Genomic DNA, 22,310 nt, shown 5'->3' with positions numbered 1-22,310 from the left:
TTTTCGATATTTGACGGACGATCATAATATAATTAGATATAATGATATAATAGACATAATAGACTAGGTACGTTCAGTACTTGGCCACAAAGATTGCACATCGGTCTTTGGAAAAAGACTCGGCTAATTTCGGCTTCGTAGAGCGTTGTCACACACTACTTATGTGGCGTGTGTCAGTCATTGCCGTTGTACAGATGCAATAGAGTACGGACTGTACGGACGCATTTAGATGAAAATACAGTGTAGGTAGTCCGTTTAGTACGTCGCATTTAACAACCAACCGTTTTTAGCGACGTAAGTAGATATAGGCATATTATGTTTGGTTTTAGTATAAGCCACTATCTGTTCGTTTAGTACGGCGTCCGGTTATTATAGTACGACGTAATATCACCGGTCCCTTGGCCGTCGTTATAACCGGATTCTAATATAATAAAGAGTCGTTGAAACCCCCAAAACTTCAAATTATTGTACGAAGGCATCTTTAGGAAAAATAGGGAACTATCCTTTTTCTAGTAGTTGTAACAGCTCTCTATAGATATCCGAAGTTTACATATCATTAATTTGACGTCAACTAATTAAGTCCATAAAGGTGTAGTATTCGCAATACAGCATGCAATTGTCCAGACATTGTTATGACTAAAAGTATAAAGTACTTAGGTGTAATAATAGATGATAGGTACACCCTCATTTAGGCACATATCGAGGCCTTAAATAGCAAAATTCATAAACTAATTTATACTATTTTTATATTTAAAAAAATACGCATACCTACCTATGCGTGGATTATGCGATTCTACCACTGTCAAAAAAGTTTACTTTGCTCTGTGTGAATCTATAATTAAATACGTACTGTATTACGTCATGGGGTGGCACACATAAGTCGTCATTGCTAAACATTGAGAGAGCACAGCGAGCAATCTTTAACATTTCTACTATCATCGCACTTTCCGTTATCCAACAGACCTTCTTTACAAATCCTGTCAAGTACTTAACAGTCAGACACCTATTTATAATGAGCACAGTCCTCAAACAGCATGCTGCACTTCCTTATAACATTGGTAAGACGAAAAAACGAAGACAAGATACTGTTTGCCCTTCAAATATAGAATAAAAAATCCTTTCTCATCCAGATATTACCTACGCATTCTTGGCATCACTTCTTTAAAATAGATTAAACGCCCAATTAGACATTTACTCCCTTAATTATAGTAAAGTTAAGATAATTTTCCAAACTGCACTTCATCAAATGTGCTATGAACATACAGAAAAGTTATTGACGGTACCTCCCGCTACCACCAGGTCATCGCTCCATCTTGTTGGAGGCCTACCTTCCAACAGCTCGTCTCCCGGTCCGCGGACGCCATTCGAGAACCTTCAGCAGGGCTAGCTACTACGAAACTCGAAGTTCGTGTCATGCGGTCCCTCTGACACACTATTTAATACGAGAGCGAGAGAGACAGTAGGTACGAAACGAAGTTCGAGTTTAGAGTTTCGTAGTAGCCCTGCTGACCCCAACACAGGAATATCCAAAGGAAACAGGAAACACAGGAATTTCCTAGTTCAGGTATAAGAATTAGTTTCCCTTGATATATATCTAGCCTTTAAGTATGTTATATTTGTTAATTTTGTAAGAGAAATAAAGATTAAAAGGCACTTAGTAAATATTAACGACTAGCTTTTGCCCGCGACTTCGTCTTCGTGGAATAGTAACTTTGGGAAGTATCTAATTTCTTTAGGATACCTATTTTGCCAATAATAGCACATAAAAACTTCTAAAGTTTACTAAAAATAACCTATTTTAAAACATTGCTATAAATATATTTAAACATTTTTTTTTTGTTCTTCCATCCATCTATCCATCCACCCATGTTCTTTGGTAAAGCATAAATATATTGCGGAAGCCACATTTTAGCAATACGACGTGTATTCTACCCTGCCAACATAAAAGGACTATTTAATTCTTCATAGTGAACTCTTGACACCTTACCTTACGTTCTTTATTGTAATTTAGGAGGGTAGGGTTATAATTAAGACGGCATTTTTACTAAGCATAGCTACACATATTTCCGATAAATATACTTATAGTAATTTGTGAACTTTCATCCCCATATTTTCAAGTAAATTGGTCGAAATTTGAAAACCGCCAGAACAAATGCTTTTTAGGGTTCCGTAGCTCAAAAGGGAAAAATGGAACCCGTATAGGATCACTTTGCTGTACGTCCGTCCGTTTGTCTGTCAAGACCCTTTATCTCGTAAACACGCGGATTATCGGTATCGAGTTGAAATTAAAACCCTAAACTCAGGTCAGTAGTCCCGGAAGCTATGAAAAAATCAAACTTCTTAGTCAAGGCAATCAAAAGCTACAGTCATTAAAAAGGTGTTTCCATGATAATCGCCTTTACACAAAAAGTAATAGGGGTACTTCCGGCTGTCCTAGAAACCTGGAATTTTGCATAAAGGTAGCTCTTATAGCACAATAAATAAGAAAAATCTGAAAATTATAATTTTTCATGACTGACTGTCTATGTCAATACGCCATCTTAAATGACCCCACATTGCGTACATTTTGCTTGAGCTTAGAAGACTCTGCTAATACTGCATCATCCCCTCGCAGGTAAAATTTTCAAAAACGCTTGAACAAATATCTATTTATTTCTTATTAGTGCCCAAATGCCAAGTTTCATAAAGAATCATCGATTTATCTTCGACAATGACGATCTTCCATATAAAGTGTCATCCCCTATTTCACCCCCTCACAGGAAAAATTATAAAAAACGCGCGAATAAATATCTATTTATCTCTTATCCCGTGTCCAAATGCCAAGTTTCATAAAGATCCATCGATTTATCTTCGACAACGACGATCTTTCATATAATATAAAGTTTCATCCCCTATTTCACCCCCTCACAGAACAATTTAAAAAACGCGCGAGCAACTATTTATTCATCTCTTATCACGTGCCCAAATGCCAAGTTTCATAAAAAATCGTCGATTTATCTTCGACAATGACGATCTTCCATGTAAACTTTCATCCCCTATTTCACCACCTCACAGGAACAATTTTCAAAAATGCTTGAACAAATATCAATTTATTTCTTATAAGTGCCTAAATGCCAAGTTTCATAGAGAACCATCGATTTATCTTCGACAATGACGATCTTTCATATAAACTTTCATCCCCTATTTCACCCCCTCACAGGAAGAAATTTAAAAAACGCGCGAACAAATATCTATTTTCTTCTTATTACGTGCCGAAATGGCAAATTTAATAAAGATTCATCGATTTATCTTCGATAATGACGACCGTCCATATAAATTTGTATCCCCTATTTCACCCCGTCACAGGTCGAATTTTCAAAAAAGCTCAAACAAATATAGATTTATTTCTTATTAAGTGCCTAAATGCCAAGTTTCATGGTTTTAACTTCGACAGCGACGAACTTCCACCTTACAAGCTTTCATCCCCTATTTCAACCCCTTTAAGCCTCTTTTTCGCGATAAAAGATAGCCTATATTCTTTCGTAAGGTCTATTCTATCTCTGTACCAAATTTCATCAAAATCGGTTCAGCGGTTTAGGCGTGAAAGCGTAACAGACAGACAGACAGACAGAGTTACTTTCGCGTTTATAATATTATAGTACTCGTATGGATGGATGATTGATGGACGGTCGCCAGTGTTAGAAGTTCTTTTAGAAGGGGTTCATGGCCATCATAGTATGCTCTTACGGGGGCCGGCAAGGAAAAAATGTCTGTGGTAATGTCTTGATTAGGTGGTTAACTTAGCAGTAAAGGCAAATACAATTAGATAGGTACAAAACTTTATTAGATTTAGAAAAAGATACAAAATAGAACTATAAACTATCCCATATCTTGTAAAATCGTATCAAAAATGATTTTAATGCTAGCACAATTATTATTAACAGAAACTGGCACTTTTTTATTATAGGTAAGTACTAAAATTATTACGTTATTTCGTAGGTTTTTAAAGGTAAACTTAAAAAAATAAATGATTATTAATAAGGGTAACGGTATAGCGGGTAATCCATAAGTCCATGTTGTATTCGAAAAAAAGAAATTTTACAATGAGATATCAGTCTTGAAATTTTAAGAACAATTTAGAACTAATCTTAATGATTTTTGTTTATTAATGATGTCATGGCGATATTCGAAAGTACATTAATTTTGAACATGAAACTACCGTGAGACTCACTCATATTAAATATAATGACCCGGATAACTCACGTCTTAAATCGAGTTTAGCTCGACATGTTTCGGGCTAATTCGTATCAGTGCGCGTGTTGCAGCAGCCGCTGAGTCGCGTTGCTCCGAAGACGAAGGGCTACGGATTAGCCCGAAACATGTCGAGCTAAACTCGATTTAAGACGTGAGTTATCCGGGTCATTATATTTAATACATTATTTTTTATAAGTAAATTAGTACCTAACCTACCTTAACTTTTTTGAGTAGCGAAGTTTAATAAAAAAATGGACCAATATGTTTATGGCTTTCTCAATAGCACATACAAGTATATTGTGCATATATACGCACTCCAAAATCAACAACTTATCAGATGGCCTAGCGAGATGAAAATGGCGTATTATTTTTGAGTTGAAACGCTGTTGATCTAAGAGTGGGAATATATAGATACTTAATAGCTTGTATTTTTTGACTTATAATCTGTAGATACCAGAGCGACCAAAATGATTCTTTGCCAGTTGTATTACAAAGGGATACACAGTGCATACATAAAGAGATCTACTATCCCTAGACCAGGAGTGACGGATTGCACAAGCAGTAATGGTACGAACAAAACTGTGCCCGATTGTTTTTTTCGTACTGCTCACGCCAAATATCTATCAGTTTATGTAGCTGCTGACAACTTTGTTAGTTTTGATGGCACGTCAGATTATATTTTTCATAAAATGTCATAATATTAAGCTTCTGTCAACCTTACGCGTGGTGGGATAGAACTCTGGTCGCATGATATTGCGATTTCGTTCTTCGTCTTCACTACGTCTAACATATTTTGTAGTTGGTTAATCCATACTTTAAATCAGAAATAATAAACATAAAACTAATCACTAAGTTATATAGCCCCTGCAAGTTCACGGCAAGAATGTTTTCTCGAGAAAGAACTGAGGAGTGCGAGAATTCAGGGCAGCAAGGTTGCGCTGGCTTGACCACGTTAAGTGAATGAATGAGGATAGAGCTGTGAGGTGGTCGTATAATGGACGGCTAGGTGGAAGACGTCCAGTCGGAGAGTGTAGATACCGATGCATCCATGCATCCGGTCCATGGACCGGGTTGAGAAGGATATCGCCCAGCTTCCAGCAGCCGGTATGGCGAGACGTGGCCCAGAGCAGACGTTCTTTGGTGTCGGAGGCCAGGGTGCACTTTAGATCGTTAAGCCATCGTAGTAATATGAGTGCGAGGGCTAGAAAATAGAAACCAGTCGCATTCTCGCTTCTCGGGGGTTCTTGTGTCATCTAACCGTAAATCTGTGGGGGTTCACGTTATGTTGAACTCTCGTCGGTACTTTTAGTTTTCCACTAAACGAATGTGGTCCTTGTAGACGGCACCGGAGCGAAGCTTCGTGTATGTCTCGAATACCATCCAGAGGATGAGTGAGTAGATCACTGTAACAAAAAAACTTTATTAGTTCCAAATTTACTTTACTGACTGAACTTGCTTTGATTTTTTCAGATGAGGAATAAGAAGGGACTGGAGGAAGGTACCATCAGCCAAATATGTGGTCTACCAGCCTTAAGTAGATAATCGTTTGCATGCCATAAAACAATTATGCCAATAGACGTGTCTGTCAACATGAAAGTTCGACTTTAGCGACGTATTCATTTGATAGGAACTGGTTTAAAAATTGATAGACCACTTATTTGGCTGATGGTACGAATGTCAACAATATAGAGCTCCATGACAAAACCGTATTAGCCTAAGCTTTAAAACTTAAATACATGGTAGACATGTGATAATAAACTCCGAAGCTTTGAGTGCTCAAAAATAAAATATCTCAACACATTATCGATTGATGTTGATAGTTACCCGTCAAAACCTATCTCAATATACCAAATGCTTACAGGACTTTTTAGTGGGTGCGTTAGTTAATGGAGAATTGCAAAAAAAAAACACAAAAATTTCAGTTAGTCGGCAGGAAAATGTAACCGTTAATTTCTGCATTACATGACAGTCGAGCCAATCCAGCATGTGACGTTCGTGTTTAAAAAACAGTTTTGAGCATCATTTTATGAAGATACACGATGTATTGTACTTATCTCTTTCTTTTTGTTATGGCCCAAAAGGGTAATTTGCTTTGCTAATTTGAGATCATTTCGTGATATGCGCATTTCTTATTTTCACCATCATCAGAGCAGCCGTATCACAGCCACCCACTGCCACTGTTGGACATAGGCCTCTCCCATAGACCTCTAGTTACTTAGGTTGGAAAAGGCCTGCATCCACCGTGTTTTTTTTTTACAATGTTGCCACGAATAAATGTTTTCTACACAGAAGAGATGTGACGGGACGGACACTGGGCGAGGGCGTATCTACCTCGTCTCTTCGGTCTGCTTTGAATCGCGACGTTTTTATACACTAAATATGAAAATTGATTCAGGGCGCCACGCCTGCGTCGAACCCCCGTCCCACGACTCTATTGTGTGGCTTGCGCCTATTGTAGTTTTATCGGACTCACCACATCCAAACAGCCCCATGAGGCCAGGGTAAGTGTCGTAGTTGCTTAGCATCTGAACGATCGAGGCAATCACCGTGATTACAGTGATAACCACGCCGTAGACGAAGTACGCCTTCACCTGCCCTGACCGACGCTGGAATGGAAAATTATAATTATTACTAGCCTGGCCCTATACAGCGGCTATGCTACGAAGTGCAAAATTCGAACTTCGTATCTACCGTCCCGCTGGCACTTATATATTATTTAATACGAGAGTGAGCGGGACGGTACGATAAGAACTTCGGTTTTCAAATCTAGGTAGGTATTATGAATATACAGTGTCACCAATTAACCCCTCTCCTAAAATGTGCCTGTTGTAGGGTCATTAAATATATGTACCTAGATGGTAATTTATTAACATAGACGGACAGCCAAAAAGTTAAGGCCCTTTCTCCGGATTTTTAAATTAATCATTCGGCAACCCTATGTATATGTATATACCTACGTACGTATGGTACATACCTACCTAGTAAGTATTAAAATGACAACATAATTATGATCACAATTTATTCCAGGAAGTGGCAGAGTTGTGGGCGCGATATCGTTACGAGAGCAGTGGGCATTGGAGTTTGGAGTAGACAAAAACGTTAATGTGACTTGTACCTAGTTATTAAAATGTGTGATCAAATAACAACACTAATATGGAATATGCATAGTGCACAAAGGAGATTGAGACTAAAGTACGGGCAACGTAATGTTTTGTTTTTTATTCAATAGCTTTTTTATAGCTTTTAAAATTTGAATCCTAACTGACACACTGGCGACTTTTTAGATTGCGTACCTAAAGGGATTCTATTACTTTTTAAGACTGACCTGGCCGCATACACTCGTTTTTGTAATCGATTTCCGTGTTTCGGATTCCGTGACTACTTTTTAGGGTTTCGGAGCCACAAAGGTAAAAAACGGAACCCTTGTGGTTTCTATAAGAACTGTACTGTTGAAACTTGGTAAGTAGATGTATTCTGTGAACCGCATTAAGATTTTCACACAAAAATAGAAAAAAAATATTAATTTTGGGGGCTCCCCATACTTAGAAATGAAACTAAAAAAAAAATATCCATCAAACCCATACGTGTGGGGTATCTATGGATAGGTCTTCAAAAATAATATTGAGGTTTCTAATATATTTTTATTCTATTATTTAATATATTATTATTATTTTTTGCTATCTTGTTTCGAAGGGTTAACAAATGAAAAAAGTAAATGTATTGTATTGTAAATTATAAAATAAACATATTCATAAAAAGTATGTTTGAAATTATCATTATTAAATTTGTGTCACGATTTTGTTTTGGTAGGCATCTATCTGTACAGATAGTTCAACTCAGTTGTGCGCGCAGCCCTATGTGTGCGTGCGCTTGTAAATACACAACTTTCACGTGACGCGACTAGCAAGACGTGTTCTTATCGCTTTACCCACACATAGGGCCGCGCGCACAACTGAGTTGAACTACCTGTACTCGTAGGAATGCAAATTTTTTTGACATGAGTGTGCGGCAATGCGTAGAAGTGTGCTACGTGTTTCCTCGCACTCCGGATGATTTGGCAGAAAAAGTTGCGGTAAAGGTACGTCAAAGGCTCATCCCGTCTTAAATTATCAAAGGGTCCATCCCGTTTACCTACGTTTTTTATTACATTCTCAACCTCACTCGCTTCCCGCCAATTCTGGCGTTGCCATCCGAAAAATCATAACATAACAAAATTAAATACTAAATTCGAGTATACGTCGTACGGGGTTCGAATGGAAGTTTTCGAACGTGCGGTGGTATAAATAAAATTTTAGCAACCGCTGCGTTGCGCATGACACAATTAGGTTTTTCCCTACGAATAAAAGTATTAATTATTATTCATAGGTTTTTCCGAATGGTTTCTCCAAACACACGGGCTTATGCTCGAAATGTACGAACGGAATTTGTTTCGCTTAGTAAATAAGTTTTTGTTAAAAATATAATTTTTAATATTTACCTTTTTTTTGCCGACTGTACTTTTTGTCGAATGTAGGTACTTGCATTGTCATCTAAGCTAAATTTCGGTACCAAATTTCAAGTCGATGCCATTAAGAGGAGTTCCGTCCTGCGGAGACTATCCTGGCTAGACCACCAGGAGGTCACTGCCAGATTATTGTATTGTCACCAGATTACATAAGTATGCTAAATTTCAAGTCAATCCGACCACAAAAAGTGAGTCAAATTCAGCTTCCAAGATTTGGCCCAAATATAATAGGTAATATAAACAAACAGGGTGCTAAGTAAAAGCTTGTAATAACCTAACCTAACCAACAAAAAAAGAAAAAGAAAAGATAACAAACAAACAGACTTACAAACTTTCTAATTTATAATATGAGTGGGTTGCAAAAGTTTTGGCAAGGTCAGCACTGCAGCTGGCTCGTATTGGCGCACCTTTCACCGTTTTTTGGAGTTGACTAATTTTTTTATTATATTTTTTTAAGTTAACGAGTATTACAGTGCCTCCAGTGACAAAGGGGACTCAAAATCGCTACTTTTCAGTAGAGGCCAAAAACCTTTCTTTCGTCGTTTTTTAGGTCTTTAGATTTTTTTTAATGTTTTCAGGCTTAAGGTATAGGTTACAGCTTTCGTTAATGGGTATTGTTTTAACATTTAGTTATTCTATATATTTTTTTAAGTTTTTTTTTGGTAAGCTTTTAGTCACATAAGCATAATGGTATAACATGAATTGTGTTAGTTAATACTGTGATACCTTAAACATAAGACGACTTATTCCCTTAAGTACGACTGTGCCCTTAGTGTAAGTTATCGGTTACAAAATACGTCTCGATCGCGTTCGCGTTAAAATCTCAATTTGTATAGAAACACGAACATCGCAAACGTTCCGCTAGCAAGCAAGACAGCAAGTAATGGATCTAAGTAGCATTTAAAACTCAAGTATCGCCATACTTTAAAAATCTCGTAAGTATCTCAAAATCGATATTTTTTCTGATTGAACTTTATGAACATTATTTCCAGAGACGTAAACGTAAGTATTTAATTTTAGATATGTATAATGATATTTTAATACAGGCCGTTTTCCTGACCCTTTCATTTTCCTTCAGGGTTTAGGGATTCAAGTGGAATTACGGAGTTAGCAAAAAATACTAACATTACCTGTGCCATCCACGAAGACGCGTGATTTTATCAAAATAAGACATTAATGATGATTGTAATAAGAACCACGGCACGCGTCATCGTGAATGACTCTACCTATATATAGATACTCGTAGAAATAAAAAAAAAAGTTGACAGTGTAAGGTTTTCAGTAATTTTTCTTATAATTAACACCTTGTATGGTCCAAATAATAAAATAGCACCTACTAACCTTGCAGATACCGTTGCACAGAAGAACTGAGAAGGTGAAGGCAATCAGAGATGGAATGCTAGCGAGGAGGGTGACAACGCTCACTGCCATCCCTCCAACCACTTCGGCTCTTGTGATGGCGCGCCTGTCTTGGTATTTCCAAGGTGAATCAAAATCTGGCCTCTTTTCAATCTCATGAGAGACGAAAATAATGCCGCCGACGGCTAGCAATCCTACTACGACGCATGCTAGCAGCGCGAGTAGTGTTACAATCTGCAAATAAAAGGTATAATACGATGATTTTTTTGTCGAGGCAACACTACCAATCGAACTAATTCCAAAGTAAAAATCAACGCACGTAATAAGAGCTCCTGGCGATATACCTGCGCAGTGAGCGAAATACGGAGCAAATTGGCGGCAGAGCAGTGGGGGACGCGGGAGGGGGCGTAGGAGCGCGCGCGGCCGTCACGCCATTGGCTTGTTAGTTGACAGATGCGCAAACGTATCCCCTCCACTAGCCACCCAGAGTTCTTTTTACGTGCGTTGACTTGTAAGCAAAGATTGTGTTATAGTTATGGGTACTTAGGCAACGGGTACACATACTTAGGTAAATAAATATCTAGATACCTACATACTGAAACTCATATTAGGTTGCGTTACGTTTTTACCAGAGACGTGCGTGTACGCGTTGTGAGTAGGGTTAGGTTAGGTTAGGCCATATGAAAAAATTAGAAATCCTTACATCACCCTAAAAGTTCTGACATTTATTGTAACAGAGATTACGGAGTAGGTATTACGCTAGCTGCTCACTATTTATTATTGAAAGAAAACAATGAAAGAAAAATGATTTATTCACGGTCCCAACAGTACCACCACCAAACAAAAAAAAACACTAATATATTACTATACAAGCATAATTTATAATACATTGTATGGTGATGACCAATGAGGGCTATCGCGTATGAATTCGCTACTAGAGGCGCTAGTGTAGCGTGAGGTCTCCGAAATGTCAAATCTCATAGTTTTTGGGTGAGCTACGCGGGTTTATTTATAATTAGAATAATTTTGTGAATATTTTGCAATATCTGAAATTAATTATGGCAAATATGCGTTCCGGGGCAATGAATGTCTGTGTTTTGAGACAGTTTTGTCTTTCGGAAACCTTTGTCCTCCCTTTTTTCCGAACAAAACGGGGACTATGCAACACTGTGGCATGCTCGATATTTTTATGGTAAGGTTTTAAGGTGTATTAAATATGATTTTAATCTAAAATTTGTTTCACGCCCGTAATAACAGACTTTGAAAGCCATACTTAAAAACCTCACGCAACAGTGCGCCATCTAGTGGGACAAAAAACGATAGCCCTCATTGAGACCTCTTTAGCTGTATCCTATGTTAAATTTCTTTGAAAGAAGTATTATTTATTTTATTGATTAGTTACTACTTAATTTATAACTCATAAAAAACTGTGTTTGAAATGTATCATGAAAACATTTTTTTTTTCAATGAGGTCCTTTCTAAAAATCCGGACACTTGGCAAGTCCGGCCGCCATCCTGACAAAGGATCAAAAATCCGGACGTGTCCGGACAAATCCTGACGTATGGCAACTGCTTCCACCAATAATGTGCGAGGATGTGTTACGAGGAATATGTTTTTCATTGACCAATAGAAACGCTTCATTTACCTCGCCTCACTCCGCTGTTTCCACCAGAGATGTGCTGTGCGAGACAGGTAAATGCTACTCTTTTTCCTGATATTCCCACGGGTTTGGGATAAAATCTTGAAATTTCGTTAACTGGGTACAGTCGTTAAATTTGGCACTGTTGTTTAATGCAATAATAATAATAATAATAATAATGTTTATTGTACTCAAAAACAAATGTTACAAGCAGGCTTGCCAGGTCGTACGGTATTCTACCGAACCGCTGTATTTAATAAGCACTGTGTTCGGTATAACAAAAATAAAGTATGGGCGGTTCGATATTTTTTTTCTGATTAATTTTTCTCCCTAAGAAACGATTCAACTGTCAGATTTTACGCAATCGATAATCGGTGTTGCTGCTTAGTGCACGCCGCGCTCATTGTTTTCGAGACATTTAAATGAAGTCGGTTAAAAAAAAAGAAGTATTTGCGGTTGGTCGAAAGGTTGTAGTGAGAGATTATAAGCGAGGAGATATAATATAAGGAGGAGGAGGATAAGCGAACTATCGTGGGAGAGTCTATTCCTGGAGTTACGTATTTAATAGATGTTGGTGGTTTGAAATGGAAACGACACATACAAATCAGATGCAAAATTGTCGTCAAAATTTAGAGTAAAATTTGTTATTAATATAGTTAGTGTAAATTCATTAAAAGTATAAAGGAGGGAAGAGTGTTAGAGCCTGTTTTATTAAGTGGCAACACTTTCCCCTGCCCTCTTGCCTTCGACACTCAGACACGGCGTGTGTCGTTTTTTATTTAATAAATACGTTAAAACAGTAATGGATCGCGTGTGTTAATTAATCATACCGCCCTCCAAGCTATAACACCTGGCAACCCTGGTTACAAGTAACAGACTTAAGTTTGTACAAAGAGATCTTAAGTAAGTGGTAAGTGGTTGAGCTTTCGACCCCTAAACTAGGGTTAAAATCTCTGCCTTGCTCTTGAGTTCGTCCGAATTTAATGTCTTAAACAAAAAACATGTTCTTGGACAATGTAACAGCAAACTAATTAGTAGTAATAAAGAATAAAAGATAACAATAGGACATCATCCCTTGGAAAAAAGAATTTTAGTTCAGTAGTATCTAACTGTAATAGTTGAGTTAGATGAATGTCATTGTAATTTTAGGTTTAGATGTTGTTGCCCAAATACTCAAGTTAACTAAAAACAAATTTTCTGTATCATAGTAAGAACAAATTTTCTGTATCATATGTCAATAAACTTTGGGAATTCCCACGGGAATTTGGAAACGTGCGAAGCCGTAGTACAGCACTAAATATTCTTTCGATATGAGGCGTTTAAAAGCTGCATTGACTTCAGATTCGCACTGAACTGAATTAGGCTGGATTAGCTAATAAAGTTCAGTCATTTATTGCCAGAACACAGTGATACAAATTATAGTTATTCGCGAGTCAGCAGGGCTATTGCTATTATACTACGAAACTCGAAACTCAAAGTTCGTGTCGTGCGGTCTCTCTGACACTTAGAGAGTTTAGCTAATAAAAGATGTCTTCTTCGTCGTGTTCTTCATTCCTGAAGGTCGTGCCCGTCTTGAAAAGCTCAGGACTCTACACACAAAAGATCTTTTTATGAAAGTTAAAGGCATCACCCGAGAGTTCAAACCGAAAACTTGGGCTGTTGATGACAGCCAGGGCAACTTACTAACTGAAATGAAAGATAAACCCAGCTATTAATTGAGTGGCAACATTATTCAAATGTCATTTGCAAGCAGACCAAAGAGTATAAGAAAACAGACACTTGAGCTTGTACTATTATCTATTTTGTGACTTGTTGAGTTTAGTACCTTTGTGTGTTAAAATAGACTTTTTTGGAAATTTACTGCTGAAACATGGGTGAAACAATCAAAAGTGGTGTGCGACAGATTATTTTTACCATGATAAGCAAATTCATACAAAAACAAGCAAGAAGGAAGCCTTATTCAAACATAAAATAAAAAAAGTTTTGCGCGTTCCGCGGTTTTGCAGGTTCATCTTTCATTAGCCAGACTATACTTACTTACTATTTAATACGAGAGCGAGAGGGACGGTACGATACGAACTTCGAGTTTCGTAGTAGCGCTGCAGGACGTGCTTATGTTCTATCTACATTAGGCATTCAATATTATTATAAGACATTAAAAACCAATTAACTTTTCTGACTAATTAATATTTAATTGCAGGTACATTAATAATTATCATTACTATGACAAAGATTTTCGTACGATGAATTCTTGATGCTATTACCTATTCCTCAAAAGTAATATTTAAACGTTATAAATTACAATTAATACCTACCACTTAAAATCGTCGTCGAGAAACTCCCGAACGGAATAATAACATTTCTCAAGAAGCTACTTAGTAAGATTCTTAAATTTATTTTTAGGGCACCGTCGTATGTGTGTTGGTAAATGATTAAAAATTGTTATTGTCATGTAAAACGAATTTCTTCTAAAAATATTTGATCTTGCTAGAGGCAGGTATAATTTATCTTTATATCTAGTCGATCTAGGAAATTGTTGCCCATGTGTAGCAAACATATGTGAATTGTTTCTCACAAATAACGCTATTTAATTTTATTTGTTTAATGTACATGCACGGTAGTGTTAGTATTTTTAAAGTTTCGAATAAAGGTCTACATGGGGCCTGAAAATGCGTATTACAAACAGCTCTTACACATTTCTTCTGAGCTACAAATGCCTTTTTTAGGTCTACAGAGTTGCCCCATATTAACAACCCATAACTTAGCTTAGAAGCTACGTAACCGTGGTAAGTGCAACATCTTTTGAGCAAGTACTACTTAACCTTGTCAGAGCAAATACAAACTTATGAAATTTATTACAAATATCTGAAATATGCGCTTTCCATGAACAAAATTTGTCAAGGACTAGATCTAAAAATGTAGTAGTTTCCACTTCTTTCACTTGATCATTTCTATAATTTACGCTTAGATTATAATTGCGACCTTTATAAGTTCTAAATTGCATTAAATAAGTTTTGCTTATATTCATTCTTAGGTTATTTTTATCCAACCAGTCAATTACTTTTTCCAGATTATTATTTATTTCTTTATTATAACTATGAACACTATCAGGTGTCATTATTAAAGTAGTATCATAGGCATACATTATATAGCTAGGTTTAAGCCATTCGGTAGATCATTTATGTACAAGATGAATGTAAGGGTCCCAATATGCTGCCCTGTGGTACACCACATCGTATACATTTGAAATTAGACCTAGTGATTCTCAGTTCACCGTTCGTTATATTTTGAATTTCAGTACATTGCTGTCTATCAGATAGATAACTTCGTATCCAATGTTAAGCATTACCTCTAACGCCATATCTTTCTAGTTTATGCAGAAGTATTGTGTTTGACGAAATCAAAACCCTTACTTAAATCTAAGAAGATTGCTGCTACAGGTTTCTTTTGGTTCGTTACATCAGTGACTATTTTGACCAAATGAGGGCTATCGCGTGTGAATTCGCCACTAGAGGCGCTAGCTACACTAGTGTAGCGTGAGGTCTCCGAAATGTCAAATCTCATAGTTTTTGGGTGAACTACGCGGGTTTATTTATAATTAGAATAATTTTGTGAATATTTTGCAATATCTGAAATTAATTATGGCAAATATGCGTTTCAGGGCAATGAATGTCTGTGTTTTCAATGTCGAATTATTCTTATCTTTTTCATTACATGTACTGTTGCCATGATAATGTGGGCTATACAGCCAACTTATATTTTAGTCTCGTAGCTATTTTTGTATTTGATTTGTTTTGTGTGACTTTCCGTAATTTCACTCTCCTGTGGCCCGGCGGAAGACCAGTGCTGGTTTTCATCCAGCGATATACTGAGCCGGGACCTTTTTATAGCGGCAACACTTCTTATTGTTATTTTCTTTCTTTCTTTCTTTTCAGACAGTTTTGTTTTTCGGAAACCTTTGTCCTCCCTTTTTCCGAACAAAACGGGGACTATGCAACACTGTGGCATGCTCGATATTTTTATGGTAAGGTTTTAAGGTGTATTAAATATGATTTTAATCTAAACTTTGTTTTCACACCCGTAAAAACAGACTTTGAAAGCCATACTTAAAAACCTCACGCAACAGTGCGCCATCTAGTGAGACAAAAAACGATAGCCCTCATTGAAACACGCTGAAGTAGAAGAGCAACGGACCGGACATTTACGGACCTCATATACTAATTATTGTGTCTATGTCTACATAATATTACGTAGGTACTTACCGCACTCAAAATCGCGAACACTAGACATCCCTTTTCAACGGGGATGCAAAACAAGCACTTTCCTTTGTAGCACATGGTGATTCTGTAACAATAAGCAATACTCGAATTAAATAAACTTTTGATGTAACTGTTGTATAAGTAGGTAGGTAATAGGTATTGCATAGAGGTCATTTTTTTAAGTCACACAGCCGCAGTAGGTATTTGTTCGATGTATAATAACAATTAAGATATTACCACATGTTACAAGAATAACATTCATTAGTGAAGCAGTGTGTGTGTGTGTGTGTGTGTGTGTGTGTTTGTTAATCCTTCATGCTAAAACGCACAGATTTTAATTAAATTTGTGTAGGTAGACAGCTTGTTATTTGGAATAACACATAGGCTACTTTTTATCCTGATGTCACCGGATAGGGACAAAATCACAAATTAAGAACCAACCACTGGGCTTAGTTAGATCCCGGAATTTCAACTCAACTGATGTACATACTTATAGTATCTAATTATTTACGCGTGCGAAAACCGTAAACACTAGTCAAAAATAAAGGAAGCAACGATTTGAGTGGTATTATATGTATAAGATAATATATCTTATTGTAGTTTCTAAGGACGTATTTGTGCCGGAAAATAGTAAAATAAAAAAATTATATTAATTTATATTACCTATAAAGCTTACTTAAAAAGCCGTGGTGGCCTAGTGGTTTGACCTATCGCCTCTCAAGCAGAAGGTCGTGGGTTCAAACCCCGGCTCGCACCTCTGAGTTTTTCGAAATTCATGTGCGGAATTACATTTGAAATTTACCACGAGCTTTGCGGTGAAGGAAAACATCGTGAGGAAACCTGCACAAATCTGCGAAGCAATTCAATGGTGTGTGTGAAGTTCCCAATCCGCACTGGGCCCGCGTGGGAACTATAGCCCAAGCCCTCAAAGAGCTCCTCTGAGAGGAGGCCTGTGCCCAGCAGTGGGACGTATATAGGCTGGGATGATGATAACGCTTACTTACAACCCACTGCAATGAAAGAAATGTAAGACAAAACTAATCGCCGCCATATTGAGTTACAATATCTGCGCTTCTGCAATAAATTTACGGCCGTGTCAACTTTTTTACTGTACATGAGTGTACCTATCTACAATTGTCCGAAAAACAGCGGTATTTTTGAATCAATATTTATCGCAGTGCCATCTATTGTATCTATGTCAACGTAAAATTTTTTTTGGTACCTTCACTAACGCAAAATAATTAATGTAAATAGTATTTCGACCGGTAAAAAAATATTTAAAATTTTCCTTTTTCCGTCAACTGGGGGTGAGGACTGGTACTTATCTAAATCAACTTTAATGGGACCCATAGGCTTAGGGTTTTTAAGCTGATAATATGGCATCGTTATCATCATCATCCATCAGCCAGAAGACTTCCACTGTTGAACAAAGGGAGGGAGGGTCTCTTAGAACGCCACTATGAACGACAACACCCACTTTCACTGCCTGTAACTCTCGCGATGTCGTGACGTGAGCCCACTTAGTGGGAGGTCTGTCAACGTTTGCCTTCCCGTATAATTACATATTATAATATCAATTTCCTATGCCAAGAATTAAAAATCCGGACGAAAATAGCACAAAAATTTCTTACTTAAGTAATAAACTCGTTTTCAAAATGGCCGGGAGAGCAGCAAAGCTCTTAGAAAATTGTACTCAACAAGTTCATTCAACACCAAAAGTTCCCCATCCCATCCCCAACCAGTACCTATCTGTCTACAAAACTATCTAAACAGGAATCACAAAACTAGAATTAAGTTTAACCACTCGAATGGCTCAAGTTATGTTGGGTATTTTTACTTACCGAGTTTGTTTGGAACACAATAGAAACTTATTTTTTCCAAGAGCACGTGTACGTGTAACTAGCGTGACTGCACTGCGACCGGGGGCGAGCCGAAGCGAACTGCACTGCGTGCGAGGAGTGACGGCTCGGATGCGCGTGCGCCATCTGCGAGGGGTGGGGCAGGGCTTGTTAACGTTACCAAATTCACACTATGAGTAACGTTACATAACGGTAAAATCAAAAAAATACCCAGTACCGGTATTAAAATATACGTTAATTGATAACTGAACATTATAGTATCGTTAACCAATTAACGTTACATTTACCGGTAAATTCTTAGATTATAATTTACTTAGATACACAGTCCCGAAGAAAACTTTCTAACAAACACGGTCAACGTGACATTTGCAGCTATATTCGGGTAGATGCCAATATAACTAATAATAATAATAATAATTTATTTATTTATCAGACAACATAGATCCATTCATTTGTTAGTACATACACACTTAAAAACTAAGTTAGACATGTTTAAAATTAAATTGAAAAATAAAAATTAATATCAAATGTCAAATATATAAAACCTTAAAATTACAATTACAGATCAGACTTGACGTCCAAAAGAAATACATTTCTAAAAGTTTGTCACCAGGCATTTTTGACAACAATTGTGTTTTGGTCCAATGGTGCAATATCGGACAAGATACATCCTCCGATATTGCACATAGAAGGCTGTTACTGCTGCCCCTCATCCTATCCATGGCTGATGATATTCGTTTGCGTATCACGGCTCCAAAACTATCAGTACGCGCCTCCGCAAACATGCCGGATGCACTGCAGAACGGGGGCAGCCGCAACAGCATCCTGAAGGTGTTGTTATATTGGACCTTTAGAGCATTGAATGACTTTTGTGCGAAGCGAACCCACAAGCTGCAGGTGTAGAAAGTCTGGCAGTAGGCCTTAAAAAGAGTTACTTTGACCTCATTTGTACACCGAGCAAACCTGCGGGCCAGCATATTGCACCTGACAGTCAACGCTCTGCGCTCTCGATCCATGTCCATGTCATCAGTAAGTGCATCGGTGACCCAGTGACCCAGATACTTAAACTTTTTGACCTGTTTGAGTGGAGCGCCGTTAAGTACGATAGATGGAACAGTCTCATACGTTTTCACGCCTGCCTTGAAAAGCAACAACTCACTCTTCTTTGTATTGTATCTAAGTCCATGGCCCACCGCATACCGCTCACAGATTCTGATTAGCTTCCTTAGACCACTAATCGAGGGACTCAGCAACACCATATCATCCGCATAGCTGATATTATTGATGACATGGCCACCGACTGAACATCCAACCGCTGCACTGCTGAGCTCCTCAATAAGGCCATTTAATAATATATAATAATTCGAATTCATAAAATTGCTTTATATGTACCCAGTATTCTGAGTGCCAGCCTTCTGGGCACCTTACCACCTGGCAGTGATTTTGGGCAACTTTTTTATTTATAATTTTAGTTTGTATGTAGTTTTAGTTACCTTTATTTTGTTTTATATTATACAGGCCCAGTATTTACGAATGAATTAATAGAACTTACGAAAAATAAGATATCCCCTCCTTTTTTCTTATTTTTGAGCCGGTATTCACACTTTTTTACGCAGCATTTAGCCATTGTTGACAAATGACACGATCTATGATCAAAACAAGACTAATCTTAAAACTCGGAACGCAGTTGAAAACTTCTGAGTTTTGTAGTACCCATTTTTCCGTCTGATTGTGTATCTAAGTAATATATAAATAGGGTAAATTAAATTTACTTTACATTATGATTTAACGATACTTTTGGATTAACGTTAATTTTATGAATAGCTGACGTTACCATTTATACCGGTAAAAAGTTGTATAAGTAACGGTAAATCGTTTAACGTTAATTACGATTTAACGTTAAATCTTTTTGACAGCGATAACGTTACCAACTTTTTAACGGTAAGTATTTGAAGCCCTGGGGGTGGGGCAAGGGTGACAAGGAAAACAAAACCACAAAATATGACAAAACGAACAATTTAAATTATTTTAAATAAAAGCGACTGATTCAGAGTTAACGCGGTTAAGGAAGAACAGCACCAAAACTTCCTTTTTAGGTAACATCATAAGAAAGGTAAGCTACCGTGTGCTCTGCCTTCCCCAGCCCCATTTGGGAATACAGGCGTGTGTATGTGTGTCTTTAACTTTATGTTGTGTGAAATTCAGGTATTCAGGTACCATCAGCCATATTTGGCTTTAACAATTATCAACTTTAGGGTGGTAGACTACATATTTGTAGTCTACCACCCTAAAGTTGATAATTGTTTGCATGTCATAAAAAAATAATAAACGACAATAGACGTGTCTCTGTCAACTTGAAAGTTCGACTTTAGTGATATATTCTTTTGACAGGAACTTGTTCAAAAATTGGTTGTTCTATTGGCATTCATTTTTTACAACTTTAGGGTGGTAGACTACATATTTGGCTGATGGTATATATAACAGATATTTGTTAGCATACTTAATTGTTTCACCGAACCCTATCTTTACAGACGTACCTACACTATTTACACACATTGTGTTAACAAGACAAGCAGGAAGCTAATTATCATTATAACAATTAAAACTGTAGATTGGGACAAAATTCAATGATAATACGTCTACTTATTAAAAACCTACGAGTACTTATATCAGATGTCGATGTCATAAAAATATTACGAATGTCATAGAAAAGGGCATTATTACTAAATTAATTGATTGTGATTTGTGATCTAAGCTAAGCTGCTTACCACTGCTTAGCTGCTTGTGTAAATTCATTGTGTTCACTACTTTTAAAAATATCTGGTAACCTATTAAGTATGTGAATAGCCATTGTAAAGCAGTTTTTGGAAGCTATTTACTTCCAGAGTTTCCAGTAAAAGAAGTTTTGGGAATGATGATGAAATTTTGATGATATTGTTTTATGCCATTTCAATACCAAGCCATGATTATCATGACGTCATGGCTGTCATAGCAAGGAAAAAGTGAACACGGGTGGGACACATTGCGAAAATGGACGAGAGTAACTAGACAAGACGAGTCTTTAAATAGAATGGAGACCTAGAGCGGATAGTCGGGGGCGCGGCAGACCACCACAGGTTGAGACTGGATGGATGTAACGAGCACAAAATCGCCAAGAGTGGAGGAAGAGGGAAGAGCCTCTTCCGAAGAGGCCGACGTCCAAAATCGTTTTCTTTCTTTCTTTCTTTCTATCAAAGTTGGATTACCAGAGGCCAACACGGTTCTGAAATCAAATTCTTCTGCGATCTAGTCGTTTTACTGCCATGTCATATGAGAAATTCTTTGCATCTTTTTCTGCACCTGTCGATGTTTTCAACACTTCTTTCTGTCAGTTGGTATAGGTCATGTAGGTATAGGATAAAAGCAGAAATAGATGGTGTATGCGATCGCAAGCGCTTTGGCGATAAACAATGCGGTCACAGCTTTTGTGTAGATTCAGTCGTTTTCGCACTACCCTCAAATCTTTTCGTCTACTATGGAATATTGCAATGCGGGCATTTTGCTTACCATGTCATACAACTTTTGCCTACCATGGCTGGTTTTCATTACAACTAAGCATGACTTCCTAAACTGAACCTTTGTTTTAAGTTTCAAAAATTTGGCCAATCTTTTGGCTTTGGCTCTGGCAAAATTCATGAAACCTTTACAATATTTGTTAACATAGCAGAAAAGGCGCCGAGACCTCTAATTAAGTTTTACCTTCCGTCCACAACTTGCTTATCAAAGAGAATGCACTTTCGACTAGTGATTACGTACATACCTATCGCTGTTTATTTACAATTTTTTTTAAAACCATGTAGATTATAACATTATAAAACATCGACTTGTTAACGATTCACACAGACTGACATGATAGTTCATTATAAACAAAGGCCACGGGCGTTTAAAGCAACAAAAACGCCTCATCCCTACAAGGATGCCGTAAAAGTACAGGAAGTCTGCACACTGCAAAAGGACGAAGTTTACATCGCGCATAATGTCGCATCGTTTAACCTTTAGCGGTAAAAGGTCGTAAGTGGTAAAGATTGATGAATGATGAATTATTAAATTGAATTAAGTATTCTATGATGCACGTTACTTTGCGGAAAATTCATTTATTGAAACATTTTTCTATCTAATAAAATGAACTACACTACTTTACCTTGTTAAATCAGGAAAAACTCTTATTTTGATTTAATTTTCTTATTTACCTTGGTATGTCTGTGAAACCCTTTATGTGCGTCTGTCAGTGTTCTACAGGTTTAGATTTTTTTTATATCAGAGGGGGAAACGAGCATGTGTGTCACCTGATGGGAAGTAATCACCGCCGCCCATGGACACCAGCAACACGAGGGGATAGAAAATAGTTCACTTCAGCGCTTTATCACCTTTAGGTCACAAAGAACCAAATAGATAATAACATCGTCTAAGCGTTTAT

The 22,310-nt window shown here is 37.3% G+C and overlaps 1 protein-coding gene across 1 annotated transcript; it reads right to left on the bottom strand.

Annotated features, from left to right (window-relative positions):
- Positions 1–3,946: 3,946 nt before the first annotated feature.
- LOC141429903 (uncharacterized) lies at positions 3,947–18,678 on the bottom strand. Its single transcript, XM_074090461.1, has 6 exons — positions 18,523–18,678; positions 17,837–18,024; positions 15,999–16,080; positions 10,079–10,330; positions 6,707–6,839; positions 3,947–5,636 (listed from the first exon to the last, which is right to left on the bottom strand). The coding sequence occupies exons 1-6, from the start codon at positions 18,676–18,678 to the stop codon at positions 5,539–5,541; spliced, it is 909 nt and encodes a 302-aa protein (XP_073946562.1). The 3' UTR covers positions 3,947–5,538.
- Between the last annotated feature and the right edge of the window lie 3,632 nt (positions 18,679–22,310).

Source organism: Choristoneura fumiferana, chromosome 7 (assembly GCF_025370935.1).
Source record: "Choristoneura fumiferana chromosome 7, NRCan_CFum_1, whole genome shotgun sequence".
Taxonomy (NCBI): Eukaryota; Metazoa; Arthropoda; class Insecta; order Lepidoptera; family Tortricidae; genus Choristoneura; species Choristoneura fumiferana.
The sequence above is the reverse complement of the archived record's forward strand: the minus strand, read 5'-3'. Positions and strand labels throughout refer to the sequence as shown.